The sequence below is a fragment of the Elephas maximus genome, chromosome 21 (genome assembly GCF_024166365.1).
Source record: "Elephas maximus indicus isolate mEleMax1 chromosome 21, mEleMax1 primary haplotype, whole genome shotgun sequence".
Classification (NCBI taxonomy): domain Eukaryota; kingdom Metazoa; phylum Chordata; class Mammalia; order Proboscidea; family Elephantidae; genus Elephas; species Elephas maximus.
Window position 1 is genome coordinate 12,317,279 of NC_064839.1, and position 22,411 is coordinate 12,339,689.

Below are 22,411 nucleotides of genomic sequence, written 5' to 3' on the forward strand. Positions count from 1 at the left end.
AGTAAATGCCCAGGCTACAGTTAGCTAGTACCCTTGTGAACTTGGTGGATAACTCGCCATTCACTGTATGGGCTCCATCACCATCATCATTATAATTTTTTTAACGGAATGCTTTCCATAGTATACTCTTGCGCGTATGAAGGCTAAGGCTGCCGGGCAGTTGGTAAGAAGTGGAAACTGAGAATACCTGCACAATTTAAAAAGGGTCCTTTCTTCCATTTCTCTCTTCTGTCTCATTCCGCCTCTTTTGGGCTCTCTCTCTGGCTCTTGTTCTCTCTCTCTTATTCTGTTAATTACTACAGTTACCTGGAAAATTGGGTCTAAACCCAGAAGATCTCACCAGCAGGAGGTTTACTCTTCTTAGTCAATTCCTGATGTCCTTCCGCCACAACGACCCTCCAAATCTCTGTGGCTTAACAAAACCAAGATTTATTTCTCATTCATACAAAGTCTGATATGGGTCGGCTCCTGTCCATCTGGTGACTCAACGATTCACGCGCCCTCCGTTTTGTGATTCCACCCACTCGACCTTTGTGTCCCAAAGTGACTGTGGCCGGGGAAGAAAGGGAGGAGGAGGTGAAGGAGGAACAGTCTGTCTCTTCTCTACCTTGGCCTGAAGGTGACACACATCACCTTCATCCCTTGGCTGGAACTAGTCACCTGGTCTCCACTTAGTGCAACGGAAGTTGGGAAATGTAAGGGGCATGTGGGATATTTAGGGGACACTTATTGCTCCTTTCACAGATGTTTCCTCCCCCCTCTAGGACTCATTCGTCTTTGGCTGTAGGGTGTGACTGGGGTGGGCAAATAGAAGGTCAAAAGGAGGGGCAGTCGGTGGGCAAAGACTAGCTGGGGTAGGGTTGGAGCTGTTCCAGATGGAAGGATTATGGGAAGTCAGAGCTGAAGGACCCCAGGAAGTCCAGTCCTTCAGGTCAGATGGGAACCAAGGCCAGGGGAGAGCATGAAGGGACTTGCCTCAGGACAACTAGACATGCGGGACCCAGAAGAGAAAGAATCTTCCTCCTGACCTCTGAGCAAGCTTTCTAGGAGAACTTAGCCTATTTCAAATATGTACTAAGGAAGCTCAGTGCTTAAAGATAACTCTGGGAAAATCTACCCACAATGTGCAAAGTCACTGTATACATATTATATACGAGTAAGTTTAAGTGTGCATAATGAGATACATAAATTCAAATCATGTCTGTGTACTGCAGGACGGCCGGTCTCAGGGATGGCGTCAGACAGCAGCTACCCGTAGTATTTTAAATTTGTCTTGGCTTTAACTTTGGAAAAGTTGTGTGTTCGTCTCTCTAAGCATCTGTTTCTTTGTCTATCCGGTACTGCCAGTTTGTTGCTCAGGAGATGATGAGCATTGTAAGATGATCCATGACCGTTTTTAATCCCTCTGGTTCCTCCTAGAGGCCATGGTGGTGCAGTGGTTAAAAGCTATAGCTGCTCACCAAAAGGTCAGCAGTTCGAATCCACCAGCTACTCCTTGGAAACCTCACGGGGCAGTTCTACTGTGCCCTATACTGTCGCTATGAGTGGGAATTGACTCGACGGCAACAGGTTTGGTTTGGTTCCACCTTTGGCCCACAGGTGTGGAATACCCCTGCTACCCTCCCTTTATGACCACTCAGGGAAAGCACCATGCATTAGTGCCCCATTGATCTAGGCCAGCCTTACTATGCATTTAGAGAACTAAAACAACAAATGAAAATGTAGAAGACATGGTTTCTAACCTTGAGAAGACAAACTTAGGGAGGTCCGTTGTCTCATGTTCCCCATCCTCAAAAAACATTTTCTTGAAAGGCAACTCAAAATGATAAGGGCCCATGCCCCTCCCCTCCCCCCCTTTTTAGTAAACCATTATTAGCTTATGGGAACAGGAGAAAGCCGGTCAAGTTGTCTGATACCTATTTTAATCCACTCGTTCTTGGCTGGAACTCTAGAAGGGTGGCAAATACAGCCTGTGTCCCTCTGAAATATTATTTGTTGCATCCATACAAGACATCCCTTTCTGAAGAAAAGATTCCATATTATTTAGTGAGGCCAAGAAAAGAAACGGACGTCACTGGAGTTACTACTCTGCCATTTCTCCATCATAACAGGCTGAGCGTGTGTTAGGCTGGGAGACAGCATCCCAGCCTGCAGTCAAATGCCACCATTCCCAGGGACACCCTAGTGTCGAGGGGCCAGCACGACTGCTGCCCCTTGTTTCACAGAAGAGCCCACCGCGTGCTGCCCGAGATCCTCCGTGCGGAGGCACAGACCCACACGGGCCTGTGAGGGTTGGCAGCTGGGCTGTGCCTCCTTGGCCTGCCCTGGACTTGGCTTTCAGCCTCTCTGGACACTTCCTGGGACCACCCACAAGTTTTCCTTCATCGTTGCTCACAGTTTGTTTTTCCAGCAGGATTAGTCTAAGAGTAAACGCTATAGGCCTTCTGGCTCTCCAAAAAAAAAAAAAAAAAAAAGAAGAAAAGAAAAAAAAAATTCTGTATAACATGAAAATTAGACTCTTAAATCTGCAAAGAAAGCTGTTTATCTTACAAATTTATTCTTTTTATTGGGCCACACATACCCATGATGGAAAGATAAAAGGAAGACAGATACAGGCCACCACACAGAATGGCACAGAATGGGGTCTGCTCATTCTCGGCTTCTGAGCAGCCTTCCTGAGTGGCCTGCCAGCCTTGTCTGTGTGGTCACCTATAACATGCCCTGGGCAAGCGTGCACCAGAAGCCAAGGTAGAAACACACCCTCTGTCATCTCTCCTGCAGCTTCTGTTTGACAGCCGCCACCCTGCCCTGCTCACAGGTGGGCTTCACTGAAGCAAGCGTTCATGGAAGGTACTCAAGTGCAAATCACGGAACCTGAAGCCCGGCAGCCAGCTGAAAGCAGAACGAGCACCTCTATCCTGAAAGCCAACATCCAGGACACTTAGGCTCCGCTACTACTCCAAACTGACAGCTACTGACCTCCTAACTTAAACGTTGCCATTAGCTTCTGCCACGTGGACTCCAATTCATGGCGACCTTATGTAAAACAAAATGAAATGTTGCTTGGTCCTGCGTCACCCTCGCAATCATGTTTGATCCCATCATTGTGGCTGTTGTGTCCATCCATCTCACTGCAGGTCCCCCACACCCTCGCTGGCCCTCTACTTCAGCAAACATGCCCCCCCTCTAGTAATTGATCCTTCCAGATGACATGTCCAAGGCAAGAGAGTTGGATAATGTCCTCTTGTGATCCATAATGTTTTCGTTGGCTAATTTTCAGAAGGAGACCACCAGGCCTCGTGTCCTAGTCTGTCTTAGTCTAGAAGCTCTGCTGACACCTGTCCACCACGGTGGCCCTGCTGGTATTTGAAATTCTGATGGCATCGCTTTCAGCATCTGAGCGACACACAAGCCACCTCAGTATGACAAACCAATGGATGAGTGGTGGCTTAACTGAGTGTATTTTACCTATGTTCCAAGGAGCATGTGGGCAGAATTTTAATCACACTCATGGTTGCTTTAAGATGACCTGAAGACCGCAGCAAAAGGAATGCTGAGTAATGCTGGGAGGGCAAAGTCCACATGTTTGGCATTGGAGTAGGTGGGGGGTGGCTCCCCAGTTATTTGAATCTAGGCGTAGGCAACTTGGAACAGGTGCTCAGGACGTTGCTCTTCTGGGCAGCTGGCAGACTTCCTCTTTACGGGAGAGCTTGATGGCAGCCCCTGGTATGCACAAACCCCCGTGTGTGGAGGGGCAACTGTGACTGTGTCTGGAGTATTTGGTTTTCTGATGCGGCATCCCAACCATCTCTTACGACTGCTTGTCCTCATAAATAAGCCATCTTTGATGGCTTTTCTACATTCATTTAGAGGGTCGTGTGAGGTGACTGATGCTGAGCTCTAGATGTGGATGGACCCAGTCCTTCTAAACCAAAAGCCAACCCTGCTGCTGTAGAGTGGATTCCAACTCAGAGCGACTCTACAGGACAGAGTAGAACCGCCCCATAGGGTTTCCTAGGAGCGGCTGGTGGATTCCAACTGCTGACCTTTTGGTTAGCAGCTGAGTGCTGAACCACTGTGCCACCAGGGCTCCAGTCCTCCTATCTCTGCAAAATTATGAGGAAAAATGCCAGGCCATTAGATCTTTTGAACAGTTCTTCTCGTGATGGGCAGAAGAGTTGAGGAGAATAGGATTGAAAGTGAGCTTTCCAAGGACTTTTCCAGGTTGACATATTATATTACACATAGTCCAGAAACGAAATCCCTAGGTGGCGCAAATGATTAACATGCTCTACCGCTAACAGAAAGTTTGGCAGTTCGAGTCCACCCAGAGGTGCCTTGGAAGAAAGGCCTGGTAATCTATTTTTGAAAAGTCAGCCATTGCAAACCCTCTGGAGCACAGTTCTACCAATACACATGGGGTGGCCATGAGTTGGAGTCGACTCGACAATGGCTGGTGGTGGTGAGTTCAAAGACAGAGAGGATGTTCTAAGCCAAAGGGTTTCCAAACTTGTTCAGAGCAAACATCCAAATAGGAGAGAAATGGGCTTCCCGTCATCTTGTTCTAGGTCTATAAGTCTGTCCCTTTTGGCTGTTGGCAGAGAGCACCAGGAATGTATGTTACTGAATAAAAGCAATTTGCATTTTCCATTGCTTGGGAGGTACACTTCTTATTCATTCTGATCTCTGCAGTACTCACAGATCTGCTCCTTATCCCAGAAGGTCCCCTTGTTCTCAGAGTGGGATTTACCACGAGGTGTAGAGAGTAGGCTGGAAGCTTTGGCAAGGATTCCACTGCCCTCAGGAGCTTGGATTCAGCACCAGGCCACCAGCTCCCAGCTGTTTGGGAAGGCCTGGGAGGCAGGAAAAAGGAATGAGTCCAAAGGAGAAGGCTCCCTTGCCTCCCTGGTCTGAGCCGCAGACTCCAGACCCTACCCTGCCCCGCTGCTGTCGCACCTTCGGAGTGTGATGCCAGTCCTCGGGTATCACAGTACCATATCCTGCAACCGCCTGATATTGTCACAGTTTTGTTTACTATTGTGTCCCAGCGTTTCTGTGCACAAGGCAGCCGTATGTAAATTTTATCCCATTTTTTAATAGTTTGGGTTACATGACAAATAACAGCAGAAAGGAAAATTTGTATTGATACTTTACCGAGGAAGCTCTCAAGCCACTGCACAAAGATTTAACAGCGGTGCTCCAAGTTTACAGGAGTTTTGCAGCTGAGTTTCTGCACGTGACTTTGACTGTATTGCTATATGTTTATCATGGTCTAATTGTGGAATGACATTTCCACACTTTTTCTTCTCTCTTTCGTGAGATTACACCAGCCAACGACGGATACAAGATTCTACAAGGGAGAAATGGTCCGTTTGGGATAATTTTCTTTCCTGTCCCAAAATAGCTGCATGTCTGCCTGTCTTGGGGACTCGGCTGAGATACGTTTTTTTTCTTTATTGCTTGATATAATGCCAATCTGATTGCGATCCTGTAGTGAGCTCTCCAGCTAGACTATATTATAAATTAATCAGATTGAACAAACACCAACATTTTAAAACTTTTGGAAAAAAAATATTTAATAGGAGCTAAGCAAAAGAAGAAATCAAACCAGCTGCTGACACAGCTGTTTCTTTTCTTGTTTAATTCAGTTCAATATAAAGGTACCATATGCTGCTTAAAATGATGATAGGAAAGATGAAATAATTTAAGAGAATAACAAGAAAATACATGAATTGTCAGCATTCTGTCAGATTTAAAGAATGAAATAGACAGGTGTAGTATTGACATGTTTAACTCTATGTGGTGTTAGCAGTTTGGGTGCGAACAGCTTCTGACATGTGCTGAAGTGATGTGAGAAATTCTCCTCCGCTGCAGACATTGGTGAGGAGGCTGGGAGATCCACCGGCGTCCAGCAGCCCGCGCTGCTTCGCGACAGGAGCCTGGGCTCGGCCATGAAGGACTGCCCGTACTGTGGGAAAACTTTCCGGACGTCCCATCACCTAAAGGTCCACCTGAGGATACACACAGGTGAGAGACTGCGTGTGGCTGGGGACACGGCTCGGAGCGGTGGGCCCTGCGTTCTGCCATCGCCCCATCCCGGGTCTGCAGCTGTGCTGTCACTGAAAGCGTCGGGTTCTCCCTGTCACCGTGCTGCCCTTGAGGCGTCCCCCGACTCGTGGTGACCCCATGTACAACAGAACCAACCGGTTTTCAGTCCTGCCGCATCCCTGGGATCAGTTGCTGATCGGACAGTTGTAATCTCTAGGGTTTTCACTGGCTGATTTTCAGAAGTAGATTGCCAGGCCTTTCTTCCTACTCTGTCTTAGTCTGGACGCTCTGCTGAAACTTGTTCAGCATCATAGCAACACTCAAGCCTCCAGCGACACTGGGTGGTGGCTGTACATGAAGTGCAGTGGCCGGGAATAGAACCTGGGTCTCCCACATGGAAGATGAGAATTCTACCACTGAGCCACCAATGGCCCTGTGGAGTTCTCAGTGGGCCTGTCTATTTGCCGATGTGTAGATCTAACTGATCCTAATTTCCGGATTTGTTATTTAAGGATTACTCTCCCAAGTTACACCCAGACACATAGACGTAGATCCCATGTGGCTCACATCTGTGATAGCGCTGCTGGCCCCCCTGCTGGGACACTTCCCCACTCACAGAATCATCCCAAGCCAAAGAGGGCTCTTTTCAGACTATAAACCAGGTTGTATTGCTCTTCCAGCAGGCCCCGTGCGATCTGACCCTACCTACCACCGGACCCTCTCCAGAACTGTTCATCTTGAGGCTTGAGGGAGCTGCTGCTGGCTTCCCTCTGCTGCACAGAAGTAGCCCCTGCCCTCAGCCTTGTGTTAACCAGGAGTCTGTCAAGTGCCTGGGTGACAGGAACCCAGACCACACTATCCTACATCTAAAGGGGAATTCAGCAGCTCTCCTAGGAGTTCGGGTGGACTGGCTTTTGGCCCAGCCTGTGTCACCTGCCATACTTGGAACCAGACAGATGCGGTCAGCCTTTTTTGCCTCCATGGAACAAAGTGGGGGCGATTCTCCACTGACTTTCCTCCCAAGAAAAGTGGAGGTGCTCTTACCCAAACCGTGGGAGACAGGTGCTGGGCCACGCTGGTCACCTTTCCTGCTTCAGCCTCCTTCCAGCCCTTCCCAGTGAAGGACTCCTCTGGTCCCTCTGTCCCTTGGTCATGGGCCCTTTTAGCTTTTCTGCTAGTTGTTTGTACACTGCAATATATATATATATAAAATCTGTCTGAGATATGGACACCTCCATTTTCTTTGATTTTCCTCCTGACACTTTATCTATCGGAGTATGAGCTGCTTCAGAGGATAGACAAATATGCCATCTATTTTCAAAAATAATTGTCGTCTATTTCCCAAGGAATCAATAAAGCACAGGGTCGTGCAGGCATATTTAGTGCATACAAGCCCTATGCACACCGCGTGATTAAAGACGAGGAGCCCACACCTGGCACCTCACCTGGTGCCTGCAAATCTCCCCGACACCCAAAGGAGCCTGAGCACAGGTGGCAGGGGGTCCTCACCTGCCGTCTTTATTTACAGCCTGGGGTGCAGTGGAGCATTGCCCCTCTGCCTTAGAGCACTCGCCCCATCATGGGGTTATCCCAGCCAAGGATAACCAGGCTGTATCACTCTCCCAGAAGGCCCTGTGTGATCTGACCCCGCCTCATGCCATTCTTTAGCTTGATCACCTCTCTCAAACCCCACCTGCCTCCTTGCTGTTTCTGAACGCAGTCAGTTCCTGCCACAGGACCTTTGTACCTGCCATTCCATCTGTCTGGAATGTCCTTCTTCCACGTGAACTCTTCAGAGACCATCCCTGACCACCCCCCCCATCTAAATATCCCTCCCAGCCCTTGCTTTATTTTCTTCATAAACATAACACTTTCTGAAACTCTCCTGTTCTGTTTGGTTGTGTGTTTTCTTCTGTCTCGCACCAAATACAGTCTAAGGTTTGAGAGTGCAGCAGCAATGCCCATGGTTTCAACTGTAGTACCCCAGGGTCTGCAAGGGCACCTCACCATTGTAGGTACACAATACATGCATCTGAAAGGTTGCATGAAGGAAGAAAGGCAAGAATAAAGGGGATCTTCCTCTTTTCATCCCTGGACTGTGCAAGGTGGCACAGAGGGGACAGCCCAGTAGGGGGGGCCTGGTGTCTTCTCCAAGGAGCCCATGGTCGTTTCGGAAGGGTAGGACACAGAAACCCATCAGAGGCCATAGCACAGCAGTGATGCCCCAAGTGCTGGATTTCTGGGTGCAGGTGGGAGACCCCGGAAGTTTGGTGAGGGGTCCCTGAGCTCTTCCCTCAGAGTCTTTACACTTTGCACTTCTCTGCCAGATAGATACCTGCTTGGCTTGCTCCCTGACCTGCAGGCTTCGGGTACCCGTGGCCTCTTCTCACGAGGTCTCCCCACCTGTTTAACCATGGACCTCCGTCCCCCCACTTCCTCTTCCCCTCCCTGTCTCTGCTTCCTTTCTCTCCACAGCGCTCACCCCTCTGACCTGCTGTGTGTTTATGTTCTGTTCTCCTCTGTCTCCACACAGTGGGACGTAAGCTCCCTGAGCACATGGGCTTGTGTCTGATTGCCTAGCTGAACCTCAGCACCTAGAAGAGAGCCTGAGCTCAGAGAGGACTTGCTGAATGAATGAATTAGTAAAAATGACCAGGCTTGAGGGAGTCACCTTAGACATCTGGCTTTATTAGACCAAGCTAGTGTCCATTTCCCCCCCAGGTTGGAACTGGGGTGCCTGGGGTGACGGGGGCGGGGACCAAGAGAATGCCAGGCAGGACATCGGAGGCATACCACAAGGTGCCTGCCATCAGGTTGATCCCTGGAATGGGGAGCCGAGATCAGGGGTGTCTTGTGATATTAAATTTTATTTTACGTAGATGCAGAATCCGAGCCAGGCTTCCCAGGTAGGTGGTGGCTTACCTTACCAGAGTGGGCGGGCCACCAAAGAAAGAGGTGGTGCCTCCCGACCAGGTGCTTAGCTGACCCTGTTGGCCCCAACGCCCATCACCTTCGCCATGGATAAGAGCAGAAAAACTCCACAGAGTATTTCCTGGTAACTTTTTTTTTGTAGGAGCAAAACTGGCAAAAGGCCTGATAAAACGGAGTGGAAGCAAACAGCTCCTGCTTTTTGCAGTTTTAAAGGTTGGGAAAGATTATTTTTTCCAAGTTTCTCCCTGATAGCTTGTGCCCAGTAGTTACTGTGTCAGGCACACTGTGAGAGGCAAGACAGGGCCATGGACAAATGCATTCCAGAAAGTTCTCAGAATAACGGAGAAAATGAAAGAAGCCATGGAAGCGCCACAACCCGCCCCCCCGGAAGCAACATTTGCAGTGTTTAAAAGGCAGAATTATAACCAGATAAAGATCAATTTCTTTTTTTATCTAAGAACAAAGAAGTTGGAAAATGCTCGCACTTGTGCGTTTGAATAGAGCAGAAAGTGTTACATGCTATAAATCACCCAAGTAAACATCCATTATGACAATGTAAAAGTGTAGATTACACCAGTAATTAAAAATCAAAATCAAGCTATTAATAAACGATTTAATACAGGGCTTACATCATTGCGATGCCCCATACTGGCTTTCCCTCTGTCCTTCTGAGTTTGTATTTCCAAACAGCATGGCGAGAGGGCAGCGGTCTCTGAGATAAAAAAAAAAAAAAAAAAAAAAATGCATGTTTTCCAAAATGCTGTCTTTTGAAGTTTTTCTATAATGGACCCAGATGAGCACATTGAAAAATCCAATGGGTAATAAATACATTTTAATTGAGCGGGATATTAGGTGGCACATTCTCTGTATTTTTCTGTCCTACTCCATCTTTATTAGGATTCATGATCGTAAAGCATTGACTGATAAAAACCACTATCCTTTTTTTCTCCACTACATTAACTCAATTACTACTCTTTTTCTCCCAACACCTGTTTATTAGAGAGGTGCTGAGTAGATACACCAGGCAGGCTTCTCTGAACACCTGGGGGCTGGGGAGAGGCTTCAGGTAGCTAGGATGTTTCCATTACCCACTGGGCTTCAACCAGATCCACGAGGGGTGAAGAGGAGGGGGCTGCAGGCCTGCAGAGACCCCAAAGCCAGTCAGATCCTAGAGGCTGCCCCATCTGGCTCCTGACAGGGAAGGTGTTGATTGCTGGCCAACCCAGGGGAGGCTGAACCTCTCCCCTCTTTGAAACAGGATCCATTCGTTCATGGGTATGTGCAGTTTCTCTTCTAGAGCACAATGTTGATGGTTCGAATTCAGAGCCAGCCAGTGCAGGCTGGGAAAGGAGCTGCGTCAGCAAATATTTAGTCATAATGTGCAAGGGGAGCCGGGATCCCCAACGCCTCCTCCAAGGCCTAGCAGTAATTTCCTTACCTTCTGCCCACAGCTGCACTGGGTCCTTCTTCTCACGGCCCCCTCCTGCAGCCCCACCTTAGGGAGCTGAGTGCCTGAGGACACTCGGGGGTCCTGTGTATACATCTGTTACATGTATAGGGAGCAGGTAGGTGCTCATCAGTCCCCGAAAGCCTGGCAGGCCGTGCGCTCCCCACCAAAGCTCCTGGCTGGGCGCAAGGCCCCGTGCGTTGGTTGCGAGCCTCTAGGCTGCATTCCCTCGTGGGCTCACCTGTGTGTTTCCCAAGAGGGACTGTTGTCTCAGGGATGACTTTTGTAGAGAAATATAATAAGCAACCTCACTTGTGAAAACTTGGAGGCACGAAAGTTCTGAGACTAATTAAAAATAAATCTCATTAGTTTTTTCTCCTCTCACATTATGCGAGTGGTTTATTAATCTGGGTTTGATGTGCTACACACCCAGGCCCTGGCTTGGGAACCTCTTTATGGGGATGGATTCACACGGGTAAGGCAGCCAGCAGTTTTGCAGCGGTGTCAGCTATTTGAGGTGGGCTTGGCCTCAGGATGGGGGACTTACCCTTCCTGTGGGGTGCACATGGTGCCTCCTTGGCTCTTGTCTGCATCTGTCACCAGGCACCCTGCTTCCCTTTCCTGGCAGGACCAAAGAGAACTGTGGAAGAGGTCCCCAAAGGGCGGTGAGGAGTTCTCTCGTATCAAGAGTGAGGCTGTTTCTACACAGCGTGACAGCCACTGGCTGGAAGCAGATTCAGCCAATGGAGACATTGTAACAGCAAGTACCAAAGTGGGAATAGGAATGGTAGCCCCACTTACCAGCACTCACATGCGCCAGGCACTGTGCTTTACCTGGCATACAGGAATTCACTCCTTCATCCTCACAGTTCCCCCCTCCACCCCGTTACAGAGGACCCTGAGTCCCAGAGATGTTGCCCAGTGTTGGATGATGGACTATAACCCAGATCTGCCTAACTCAGAATCTGTCTGCCTAACCACTGCGCTGTATTGCTGTTGTTACTTTTCAGGGTGACATTTGTGTCGTTTAGGGAAATAATGCAGCATTTCATTGACAGTGGGGGTAAACACCATAACCAGCAGGAGGAAAAGAAGTGGCAGGCACCCACCAGGTGTTTTGACACAGCCTCCCGGTGATTTAAAAGGAAAGTACTGTGCTTTCTGGGCGCTCCGTTACCCTGTAACTCGGGCTGGCCAGTGGCCAGGCCTCCTTGACCCTGCATGCCTCAGTTTCTCCACCAGCACAATGAGGCTAGGGAGGCAGCATGTCAGGGAAATGGGTGCTTGCCTGTGAAGAGATGCCCTGACCTCTGGGATGAAAGGTGGGGTGAAACCCCTTGCTGGTACCACTGAAATGAAATGAAATGAAACTCCTCGTGCCTTCTTGGAAACCGACTTTCGTCTTCAAAGAGCTTCCCAAATGCTGACTTGTCATAAACGCCAGTAGAAACAAATGTTTAGCTGGCCTAATCCCGGGGCCTGTGTCCTGTGTCCTGTGTATATGTATCTTAGCTTTGATACACGTCTAATTCCTCTTCTGGGTGAGGTAACCAGGCTGTTTAACATTTATAAAAGCATATTGAACACTTTGCGAAAGTGGGTTGGTTAAAAACGTGTGCTTTTCCCATTTCTTTTTCTTAAAAAAAAAAAAAAAAAGAGTTTGTGCTGCTGTCCAAACTTAGGGGGGAATAACCACCGGAGTAATGGCAAAAAAAAAAAAAATCTGCCCGGCCCAAAAAAGAGATGATTCTTTTTCTGTTGTTTGTTTTGTTTTGAATTAACATTCCATTGTTTTTCTATTTCTAAGATGAACTGAAAACCCATTTTATTCCTCCACAGCCTCCTCCTTGCTCTGGCTGCCTTAATGACATCCCCAACTTTTGTTGAAAATAATTGATTGAATTTAAATTTTCTTAAAAGTTTAAGAGGTAATGTTACAGTATAAATTTCCAACCCAACAGTAAGTAGGGAAATATCCATTAGTGAAATTAACTACAGTTTCTAGGTAGCTAACAATGTGCGGTATACAGTAGGGCACGGCTAATGAACACTGCAGTGGGTGATATTTCATTATACAAATTAATGCTCACATTTTAATGGGAAAGTCACATAATGAATCTCGGCTTCAGTGACAGCAATTAGAGACACAGATTGTCCCCTTCTGGACAAGGCACTGTTTAGCAATAAGCAGCTGTGTGAAAAGTCTTCAGGTTTACAACATATATATGCTTTGGGGGAATTAGTGTACAATTTATATTAATGTACTGAAGCTTCGCTGCAAAGACACCACCATATTTATCTCTCCTGGTATTAGCTAAGTAAAGACACGTAGAAAGACTAAATAAATATCAAAGAGGGGGTGAAACACAGGAAAATAGTTACTTGACTTAAAAATGAACACAATTCTTTTGGAGATATAGCAAAAAAAAAAAAAAAACAAAAACAAAACTTTAGAAGCATGAAGTACTTCTTAGAAGTGTGATAAAGGAAGTTCCGAAGGGAATAATACCAACTCACCTGTTAGTTTCAGAGAGGCGCTCTTGGGAACCCGAATGGCTCCACACTCACGCCCTGGAAAAGTGAAGGCTCTTTTGGCATATGAAGTGCAGAAGGATGAAAAACATGTGAAATTAGGTACAATGAACTCATAAAACCACCCGGTCATGTATTTCTAAAAGAGTAGGACTCACGGCTTTGGAAAAGTCATCAGTGATACTCCAAGTTTGAACATACATCTTACACATACGTCAGTCAGAAGCTGGTTTTATGTAAGGTGCTTCCGATACTTTCATCAGTCCACTGGAATGATGAACTGATGTTTTTTAAATTTTATTACACATTTTATAGCAAAGTTGTCTTTTCTAGAGATGTATTGTTTTGGCCTACATCTTATTCCTTTAAAATATAGGGAGACTCTGCTAACCCAGAACTGAACCCACTCCCGAAGTCCACCTTTCAGACAAAGATTAGACAGGCCTATAAAACAAACAATAACCCATCTGAGGAACAGGCTTCATGGTTCAATCAAGTCTACGAGATCAAACAGGCAACTCCTGTCCAAACGCAAGGTGAGAAGGCAGGAAGGGACAGGAAACCTGGACGAATGGACACAGAGAACCCAGGTGGAAAAGGGGAACATGCTATCACACTGCGGGGATTGAATTCAGTGTCACAAAACAAATTTTTTGAACGAGAAATTAACTTGAGCCATAAACTTTCATCCAAAACACAATAAAATTTAAAGAAAAAGATAGAAGGAGCGGTTTCCCCACATAAGGCACCTGACATCCCTCCCTCCCTCCTTCAGTGGTAAACGACCTAATACTGCCCATCCTGCTGCTGGACACAAGTTTCAAACTGGCTGCCTGATCCAGACCCAATCTGCAGAATAGGCTACTGGGACCCTCTCAGTATTCAAAAAAAGTTTTAGAATAGGTGCCAATATTTAAGAATGAGAATAGTGATGCAGAAATCTGAGTACGAGGCTTTTCTTAAAAAGCCAGAGCCATCCCCCGGGTGGCAGCCGCCCACATGGAGAGGCCTTTGCCCCTCCCTCTTGTTCTGTACTCTCCTATGGCCTGTCCCACCCTGCAGACATCTGTGTTTGTGGCCCTACAACAGGTGACACAAAGACAGTGAGACCCAAACATCTGGAGAGATACCTTGGAGGTGCTGGAGCCCTCATGACCCTTGGAAAGCTAGGGACAGTCTGTGTGGTCTCCCAGTAGATTTGGACTCATTATGGTCTAAGTGGCCAATCATTCAATGAGACAGAGCTGCTGGTAGGACCTGGGGTGACCTGTGCCACCAAGCTGTGCCGCGAAGGCCTTTCCAGTCTTGGGTGGAGTCCAGCCGTGGTTGGAGAAGGACCGGCAGGTTCACTGCCTCACTCCTCCACAGAAAGCCTCGTGCCGGGGATTTGTTAGCGTCAGCCTGGAGCTCTCTGGTGGAGGACGTCTCCAGACGCTGGTGACTCTTACCGGACAGCAGCTCCCGGCACAGGTGAACACGGCCTTCATGTGTGTCAGCCAAATGGAGGAGCAGACCCTGACTGCGCCTCAGAGCCTGGTAAATTTGCTGATGGCTTCCTCCTCTCACCTCCTCTCAGTTGCTACCCGCCCAACCTGGGCCAATGTTGTGAGAAGTTTGCCTCCCAAGCGCTCTGAAAAGTGCCCTCTGGGGACACAATGCCCGGGAAACAGCTGGGATGTTTGCAGTGGAAAATGAAGCCCTTGGGCTGGTCAGGGATTCTCAGGAGAGCAACCCCCGTGTGATGGTGCCAATCCCCTGTGTTTGCCTGCAAGACACGCACCCCAGGAGGGCTGAGCTCTGGGGAATTTCCCTGTGCCCCTCACCAGAGACCAGAGACCAGGCAAGGTGAGCAGAGGCAACATGAAAGAGGACAGTAGGGGTTACTCAGAGTTTAGGGATTACAAAGAATATAAAATCGAGGGTTTTTTAAAAGGAAAAACACCAGTCCAAAGAGCTGGTTTGTCCCATGTAACTTCACTTGGGGATATTCATCTGGGGAGTTGGGGTGGAAAGCAGCAGGGAGTGGCTACCCAAAGTCTTTTAGGAGCCAGGCAGGACACGGACCTCTGCAGAGAAACAGACAGCAGAGTGGAGCCCCCTCGCCCGGTGCGGAGGGCCTAGGAAGGGTGGGTGGAGGGCTGTCTAAAGGCTGTGTCCGTCATGTGCCCTCGAAACAACCCTGGGAAATGTGCTAAACTGCCCCAAATTCACCAGGCAGACTCAAATGCTGGAAATGAACATTCTGGTTTCTCAGCTACGGCCTTTCTTCCCCTGGAGCAGCGGAGGCCAACGCTGATTTTGAACTTTAATAGAGGAGAGGGCTGAGTGAAGGGACCCTCTCCTGTGGGTGTGTGTCTGTGTGGATGTGTGTGTGTACGTGTGCATGTGTATGTGTGTGTGTGTCTGTGTGGATGAGTGTGTGTACGTGTGTATGTGTGTGTGTGAGTGGATGTGTGTGTGTGTAAGGTGTGCGTATGTATGTGCATACTGTATGTGTGTGTGGTGTGTGTATGTGCATGCCGTATGTGTGTGTACATGTATGTGTGCGGTGTGTGTATGTGTGTGTGTGTGTTTGTGCATGTGTATGTGTGTGGTGTGTGTATGTGTGTGGTGCATGTATGTGCATACTGTGTGTGTACGTGTGTACATGTATGTGTGTGGTGTGTATGTGTGTATGTGCATGTGTGTGTATGTGTGTATGTGTGTGGTGCATGTATGTGTGTATGTGTGTGGTGCATGTATGTGTGTATGTGTGTGGTGTGTGTGTGTGGTGTGTGTATGTGTGTGTGTGGTGTGTGTGGTTTGTGTGTGTTGTGTGTATGTGTGTGTGGTGTGTGTATGTGTGTATGAGTGTGTGTGGTGTGTGTTTGTGGGGATGTGCATGTGTACGTGTGTATGTGTGTGTGTGCTGTGTGTATGTATGTGCATGTGTGTATGTTGTGTGCAGTGTGTGTATGTGTGTGGTGTGTATGTGCATGTTGTGTGTATGTGTGGACGTGTATGTGTGTGGTGTGTGTATGTGCGTGCATGTGTGTGGTATATGTGTATGTGTGTGCATGTGTATGTATGCATGTGTGTATGTGTATGTGTGTATGTATGTGTATGCATGTGTGTGGTGTATATGTGCATGGTGTGTTTATGTGTGGTGTGTGTGTATGTGTATGTTTGTACATGATGTGTGTGTATGTGTGTGTGGTGTGTGTATGTGTGCGTGTATCTATGTGTCTGCATGTGTGTGTTTGCATGTATGTGTGTGTATGTTTGTGCACATGTGTATATGTATGTGTGTATGTGTGTGTATGTATGTATGTGTGTCTGTGTGTGCATTCCAAGACCACAGAGCCCTGTCCACCTGGTTCTTGCCTCAATCCCCAGCACCAAGAACAGTTCTTGGGAGGTAGGAGGTGCTCATTCATCCCCTGGTTCACTGAGTCTTGAGACCACGTGTGAACAGATCCGCACATTCCAAGGTGTGCACGTGCATACGTGTGTCACATACACCTGTGTCTATTCCCCACTCGGGAGACTTGGCTGAGCTCTGGAGAAGAGTTTAGAGTTGGGACGGGGTCTTAGACAACACACGCTCCAACCTCCCCACTTTACAGGGTGAGGAAGCAGAGGCCCCAAGGCAGGGGCTTCTAAGTGGCATGACATCTCAGTTCCCCAGCTCAGGCTCTCAAACACCTCCTGGTGGCCAGACCAGCTCTCCTGCCGAGTTGTTACACAGCACCTGTCTCAAAGGCCACTTCCCAGGGAGGCTCTAGCCGGTGGATCTCAACCCAGGCTCCACGGGGAGTCACCTGGGAAGCTTTGAAAGATCCCAAAGCTCAGACCACACCTTGGACAATTTGAATTTCTGGAGGTTTAGGCGGGGCCAGGTATCAACATTTTTCAAAGCTTCCCAGGCAATTCCATTGGTTTTTCCAAGTGTGGTCTTCACACTGCCTGCATTAGAATCACCAGGGGCTTGTTGTAAAACACCAGCTTTCCTAAGGGGCTGGAAAACTTGCTCGTGGATACTGATGATGGTTGTATAACATGATTAATGTAGTAGATGGCACTGAATTGTACATGTAAAAGATGCTGAATGGATAAATATTATATATATATATTTTTTTAACAGTTTTAAAAAAATGAAGGAAAAAATAAAACAGTAACTTCGGGGCCCCACCCCAGATCTGGGGAATCAGAACTGCTACGTATTTTAACAAACTCCTGTGTGCATTACAAATGCGTGTCTCTTGAGGATACATACACATATCCTGTGTGTACCCCTGCAGCCCACACCAAGAAAGGCAGCTCCATCCCACCCCACCCCAGGCCTGGAGGGAAAAGTCCACATACCACCCACCCTCCCCCCACTTAGCTCCTGCTAATGAATGCCCACACTGTCTCTACAAACCCTTTGCCAGATGCACTTGATTGTTTCCAGATGCATTTCCAAAATGCAACCTGAGTCTCACCTAGTACCTGCCAGCCTTACCTCTGCTCGGTCCTCTCAGAGTTTGTTCTGGCCCATGGGCCGGAATCCCGAGTTTCTATTCAGGCTCTCCTGCCACAAGTCCCACCATGACCCCCTAAGCTTCAGGGACCGCTTCTGCTGCAGCTGGTCACTGAGCTTCCGAGGTTAGCTGAGTGAGCTGTGACACCTGGTTGCCCAGAAGTTGCCATTTCTAGGGCCTGCTCCAGTGATGGTTCTTTGACCTGCAGGTGGGATGTCCAAATAGCACTGGATGAAATGAGTTTGAGTCTAACACAGGAGTCAAATCCAATAAGTGGGAAAATAGTGAGTGCCTGAGACTATGTGTACCTTTACCTCAAAGGAAATAGATTCTTCCTCCCGCATCTATGTCACTGGTATAGCCAGAGAGGACTGTGACCTGCAGGTTTAGAGAAATAAACTCCCAGCTGGGCTCCCTCCCTGGCTGAAAGCCTTTTCTGAATTACTGTTGAAGGGAGTTCCTCAGCTGCTGTATGCATGCATGCAAGAAACACTTGGCCGCCATTTTGATGAGGCAGGCACAGTTTCTCCAAGGTTCTGGCAGCAATCCAGAGATGGCATGGAGTCCCCTGCTCAGAACCTGGGCTGATGTTCCCCTTGCTTAGCATCCCCTAAATGCCCTACCCTGAAATGCCTTATGCCTAAAGAATAGCCATCAGCTAAGACCAGACAGAGTAGACTACTTCCAGAATATACCATTCACCAAAAATTTGCCGCTGCTTTTTAAGCCGGTCTGTTTTACAATGGAACAACAATGGAGTGGGGGAAACAGTTGAGCTTCCTTGGAGAAATGATTGTGGATATTGACAGGGAACTATTGTGAATAAGCTAACAGGGACTGTCACAGTCCCATTTTTTCCAGGGAGCTTTGTGATTCCAAAGTCTAGAAAAGACCCAGGATTGCTAACAGATTCTTGGAATATAGTTCAAGCCACATTTACCTTCCTTTTCTCCATTCCACAATGAGGGCCGACCTAAGCCGTACGTTATGTTATGGTTTCCGTTGTGGCAAGAACAATAGAAGTTGGGTGTTGAATTTAAATAAATATTTAATTCCTGAAAATTATCTTATATGTTTTAAAACACTCTTTAAAGCTATTTTTATTCTCTAGAAAGCACTTATTATAGGTAAATTACACTTTTTACTAGCAGAGCATTAGGTTTGCCATTAGTACAAATTTAAGGCACTACAAAGACCAGTAGATAATGTTAATTTCAAATACAGAAACTAAATATATTTTGTGCCTTTTTATTACTCATTTTCCTTTAAGTTTTATTGACTGCTTTTTATCTTAACTATATGTCTTTACATGCTGCAATCGTAATGCCCTATAACGATATTAATATTTTATGGAATCGGTATTTATAGTTCTTTATTTAGAAACAATGCAGTAGGTCTGCAGATATCTGAGCCCGTCTGGAATGGTGCCCTCCAAATAATGATAAATTACTTGTGCAGTATGCCATTTGCTAATTATATCCATGATTTACTGCAGAGCAAGGCTTAAATCATTCATTTCAGTCTTGCGTAACAGTGCCATAAAATTTTTAGGTTTAAAAATGGTTTCCATGTGTATAATTTAAACAAATTTTAGAGCTATTGTATACACAAAATATTGCAACCACCCATTTGTTACATACTTTGTCTTTTTAAACTTCTACTTTTAATGATCACTGTGGTTGAAATTATTGTGCTTAATTTTCATAATCATAGCTTTTAAATCTACAGCCGTTTTCACATGTTAGATAAAGAAAAAGATAGCTAATTGTGTGTAGATAGTATGTCATTCCCGAATAGTCCCAAATGGTACAAAATCATTAAAAAAGCTTAAGGGTACGAATTATTCTTCTATTAAAAAACAGTTGTTCTCTAACTAATTATTAGTTTGAGCTGCTTTGTTTCAAAGAACAAATGTTGATCCTTCTAGCCTTGTTCAGCACACCAAAATGAGATAAACACTTTTATTTCTTTCTCTTATACCAAAATCTGCAGGTGAGAAACCCTACAAATGTCCCCATTGTGACTATGCCGGTACCCAGTCAGCATCCTTAAAATACCACCTAGAACGACACCATCGGGAGCGACAGAATGGTGCCGGGGCTCTGTCTGGACAGCCCCCAAGCCAAGACCACAAGGATGAGATGCCCAACAAAGCTTCATTGTTTATTAGGCCAGACATCCTCAGGGGCGCCTTCAAGGGCCTCCCTGGAATTGACTTTAGAGGGGGCCCTGCCTCTCAGCAGTGGACCTTGGGGGTGCTCTCATCTGGAGACCATTCGGGGCAGGCCACCGGTATGTCTTCCGAGCCTCCTTCAGACACTCTGAAAGGCGCTGACCTTCCCTCCAAAAGTACCCACTTCTCCGAAATTGGAAGAGCTTATCAAAGCATTGTGAGCAATGGTGTGAGTTTCCAAGGGTCCTTGCAAGCATTCATGGACAGCTTTGTCCTAAGCTCCTTGAAGAAGGAGAAGGAAATGAAGGACAAAGCCCTGTCTGACCCTCATTCCATGAAAGTCCACGGGGTAGAGGGTGGCGAGGAGAAGCCCAGTGGGAAATCCTCCCAGAGGAAGTCTGAGAAATCTCAGTATGAACCTCTAGATCTGTCGGTGAGGCCAGATGCCACCTCCCTTCCAGGCTCATCGGTGACCGTTCAAGACAACATTGCATGGCATGGCTGCTTATTTTGTTCTTTCACAACTTCCTCCATGGAACTGATGGCCCTTCATCTCCAGGCCAACCACCTTGGCAAGGCCAAACGCAAAGATAATGCCTTGGGGATACCCATCAATTGCAAAGACCAAGCCAGGGAGGCAAGTAAAATGGCTGTGCTTCCCACAGTACAATCGAGCAAAGAGTTGGGGCTCTCCCATGTGATTGGCCCTCTAGACTCTGCTTCTGAGAAGATTGCCCAAGGGCAGGTCAAGGAGACTCTGGGGGAGCAGAAGAGTGGCACGTGGTCCAGCCACATGGACCCTGCATTTTGCAACTTCCCAGCAGACTTCTATAAGCAGTTTGGTGTTTACCCAAGCACTGCTGGCTCGGGAGCCTCTAGTGCGTGTCCCAGCAGCGAGCCTGACGGGAAGGCCCACCCTGAAGATCATGCCCCCATCCTGATCCCTGAAACCACAAATCAAAACACTACTGATGACCTGTCTGACATTGCCTCCTCAGAGGACATGGACTCCTCCAAGGGAGAGAACAATGAAGAAGAGGACATTGAGACTGAACCTGAAATGATGACCAAGCCCCTGTCTGCCCTCAGCAAGGACGGCAGTGCCGATGGAGGGGACAGCCTGCTGCCCACGGGCACCCCCCAGCCCGCCCAGGGACTTGTGTCACCTCTACCCCAAGTGTCAGAGAAGCAGTGGCACAGCCCCAGCCTTCTTCCAGCCCAGGAGACCTCGGCGGGCCTGCCGAAGCCAGAGCGGGGGCCCCCGGGCCTGGAGAAGCCCATGAACATGCTGTCGGTTCTCAGGGCTTACAGCTGTGATGGCTTAGCAGCCTTTAACGGACTTGCAAGTAGCACAGCAAATTCTGGATGTATCAAGAGGCCAGACTTGTGTGGTAAGTTTTAGAATCCTCTTCCTTTAGTTTATTTCCCAAAACATCAGTGCTGAATTGTGCATTAAAAAAAAAAAAAAAAGTAGACATTCATTAGCAAATTTTGAACTAAAACATAAAAAAAAAAAAAACAATGCTGTATATGCAATGTAGACAATCAGGAAAGTCAAGTTCATTTACAAGTTTTAGAAATCATATTTTTATGTTCTAATTTGCATCATAATGATCTAAAATGCCTGAAAGAAAGACATGGAAAAGGCGGGGGAGGGGGGCGGGTCTCACAGTGTGAACTACTCCTGTTTTTAATCCCTAACTAGAAAAAAAAAGGGGGGGAAAAAAAAAAAACGAAAACAAAAAAAGAACATGGTAACTTGCAAACTTTTCAGTATTTTCAACTTATGCATAAGACGCCTAAAGACAAGTTCTCAATGCTTTGCTAAGCCTAATCTGGTTTCTTAAGCTTTTCTTTATATTGACTTAGAGGATACTAACATCGTATCACACTAACCACAATGTAGAAATAAAGTGACCCTCTCTCCAAAGAGGGAGATGGTTTTGAGGTGTTTGTGATTCATCTTTAGGCATACCAAATGGCAGTGACTGTGTGACTTTGGCCTTCTACTATTGTCTTCTGTCCGTCTGTCCATGTGTCTGTCTATTGTTCTAATAAGAAATGTACATTGTGAAGTCTCTGGTTGGAAGTGTTGTGATCCTGTGTCTTGGACTTATGCCTACCTGATCTTGCTAGCAAACAGGCACTTTACCTCCTTAAAGAATATGATTACCCTACAGTAACTCCAGATTTTAAAATACAGTAATAAATTTGAAACCTAGAATGTGCTTGAATGAATGGGGAACAGAGGGGGTCACAAAAACACTTGTCTTGGCACCAAATACTCATGTTTTGAAGCCTTTCTTCAAAGAGAAACTCAGTGTACAATTCCCTTTGAGACCGACCCTAGAATATCCCTCTAGAGACACATGACCATGATACCGTTCCATCTTTAACCTGTGAATGGATTTCTGTGATTTTAGTTCACCTGTTGAGGGAAGGAAGGGAGAAAGGAAGGAGGGAAGGAAGTGAGAAAGGGGGAGGGAAGGAAGTGAGAAAGAAGGAAAAGAAGGAAGGAGTGAGGGAAAGAAGCCAGGCTGGAGGGAAGATGAGAGGGAGGAAGGGAAAGATGAGCAAGGATGAGAGGGAGGAAGGGAAAACTAACCCAAGGGAGTGTGTCTTAACCTCAGCACCCTGCTGCCCCTTTTAGCACAGAGCAGGCTTCAGGAAGCCGGACTCTGGGTTCATAAATTGCACTGATATATTTCTTCTTTCCCTCTCCTTCTCTAATTCACCAGGAACTGAACCAAGCAGTCGGAAATATTTTTTGAATTGTCA

At 47.1% G+C, this 22,411-nt stretch overlaps 1 protein-coding gene across 5 annotated transcripts in view; it reads left to right on the forward strand.

Moving 5' to 3' along the window:
- The window catches only part of ZNF536 (zinc finger protein 536), a 351,144-nt gene that overhangs the window by 321,882 nt on the left and 6,851 nt on the right, over nt 1-22,411 (forward strand). For 3 of the 5 annotated variants that reach the window (XM_049863975.1, XM_049863978.1, XM_049863977.1), the window contains 2 exons: nt 5,875-6,027; nt 19,453-21,103. In XM_049863975.1, coding sequence (XP_049719932.1) covers nt 5,875-6,027; nt 19,453-21,035 — 1,736 coding nt within the window. In that variant the 3' untranslated portion in view covers nt 21,036-21,103. Of the gene's footprint in view, nt 1-5,874; nt 6,028-19,452; nt 21,104-22,411 lie in introns of those variants that run through there. The other 2 variants (XM_049863979.1, XM_049863976.1) reach the window with 2 other exon arrangements.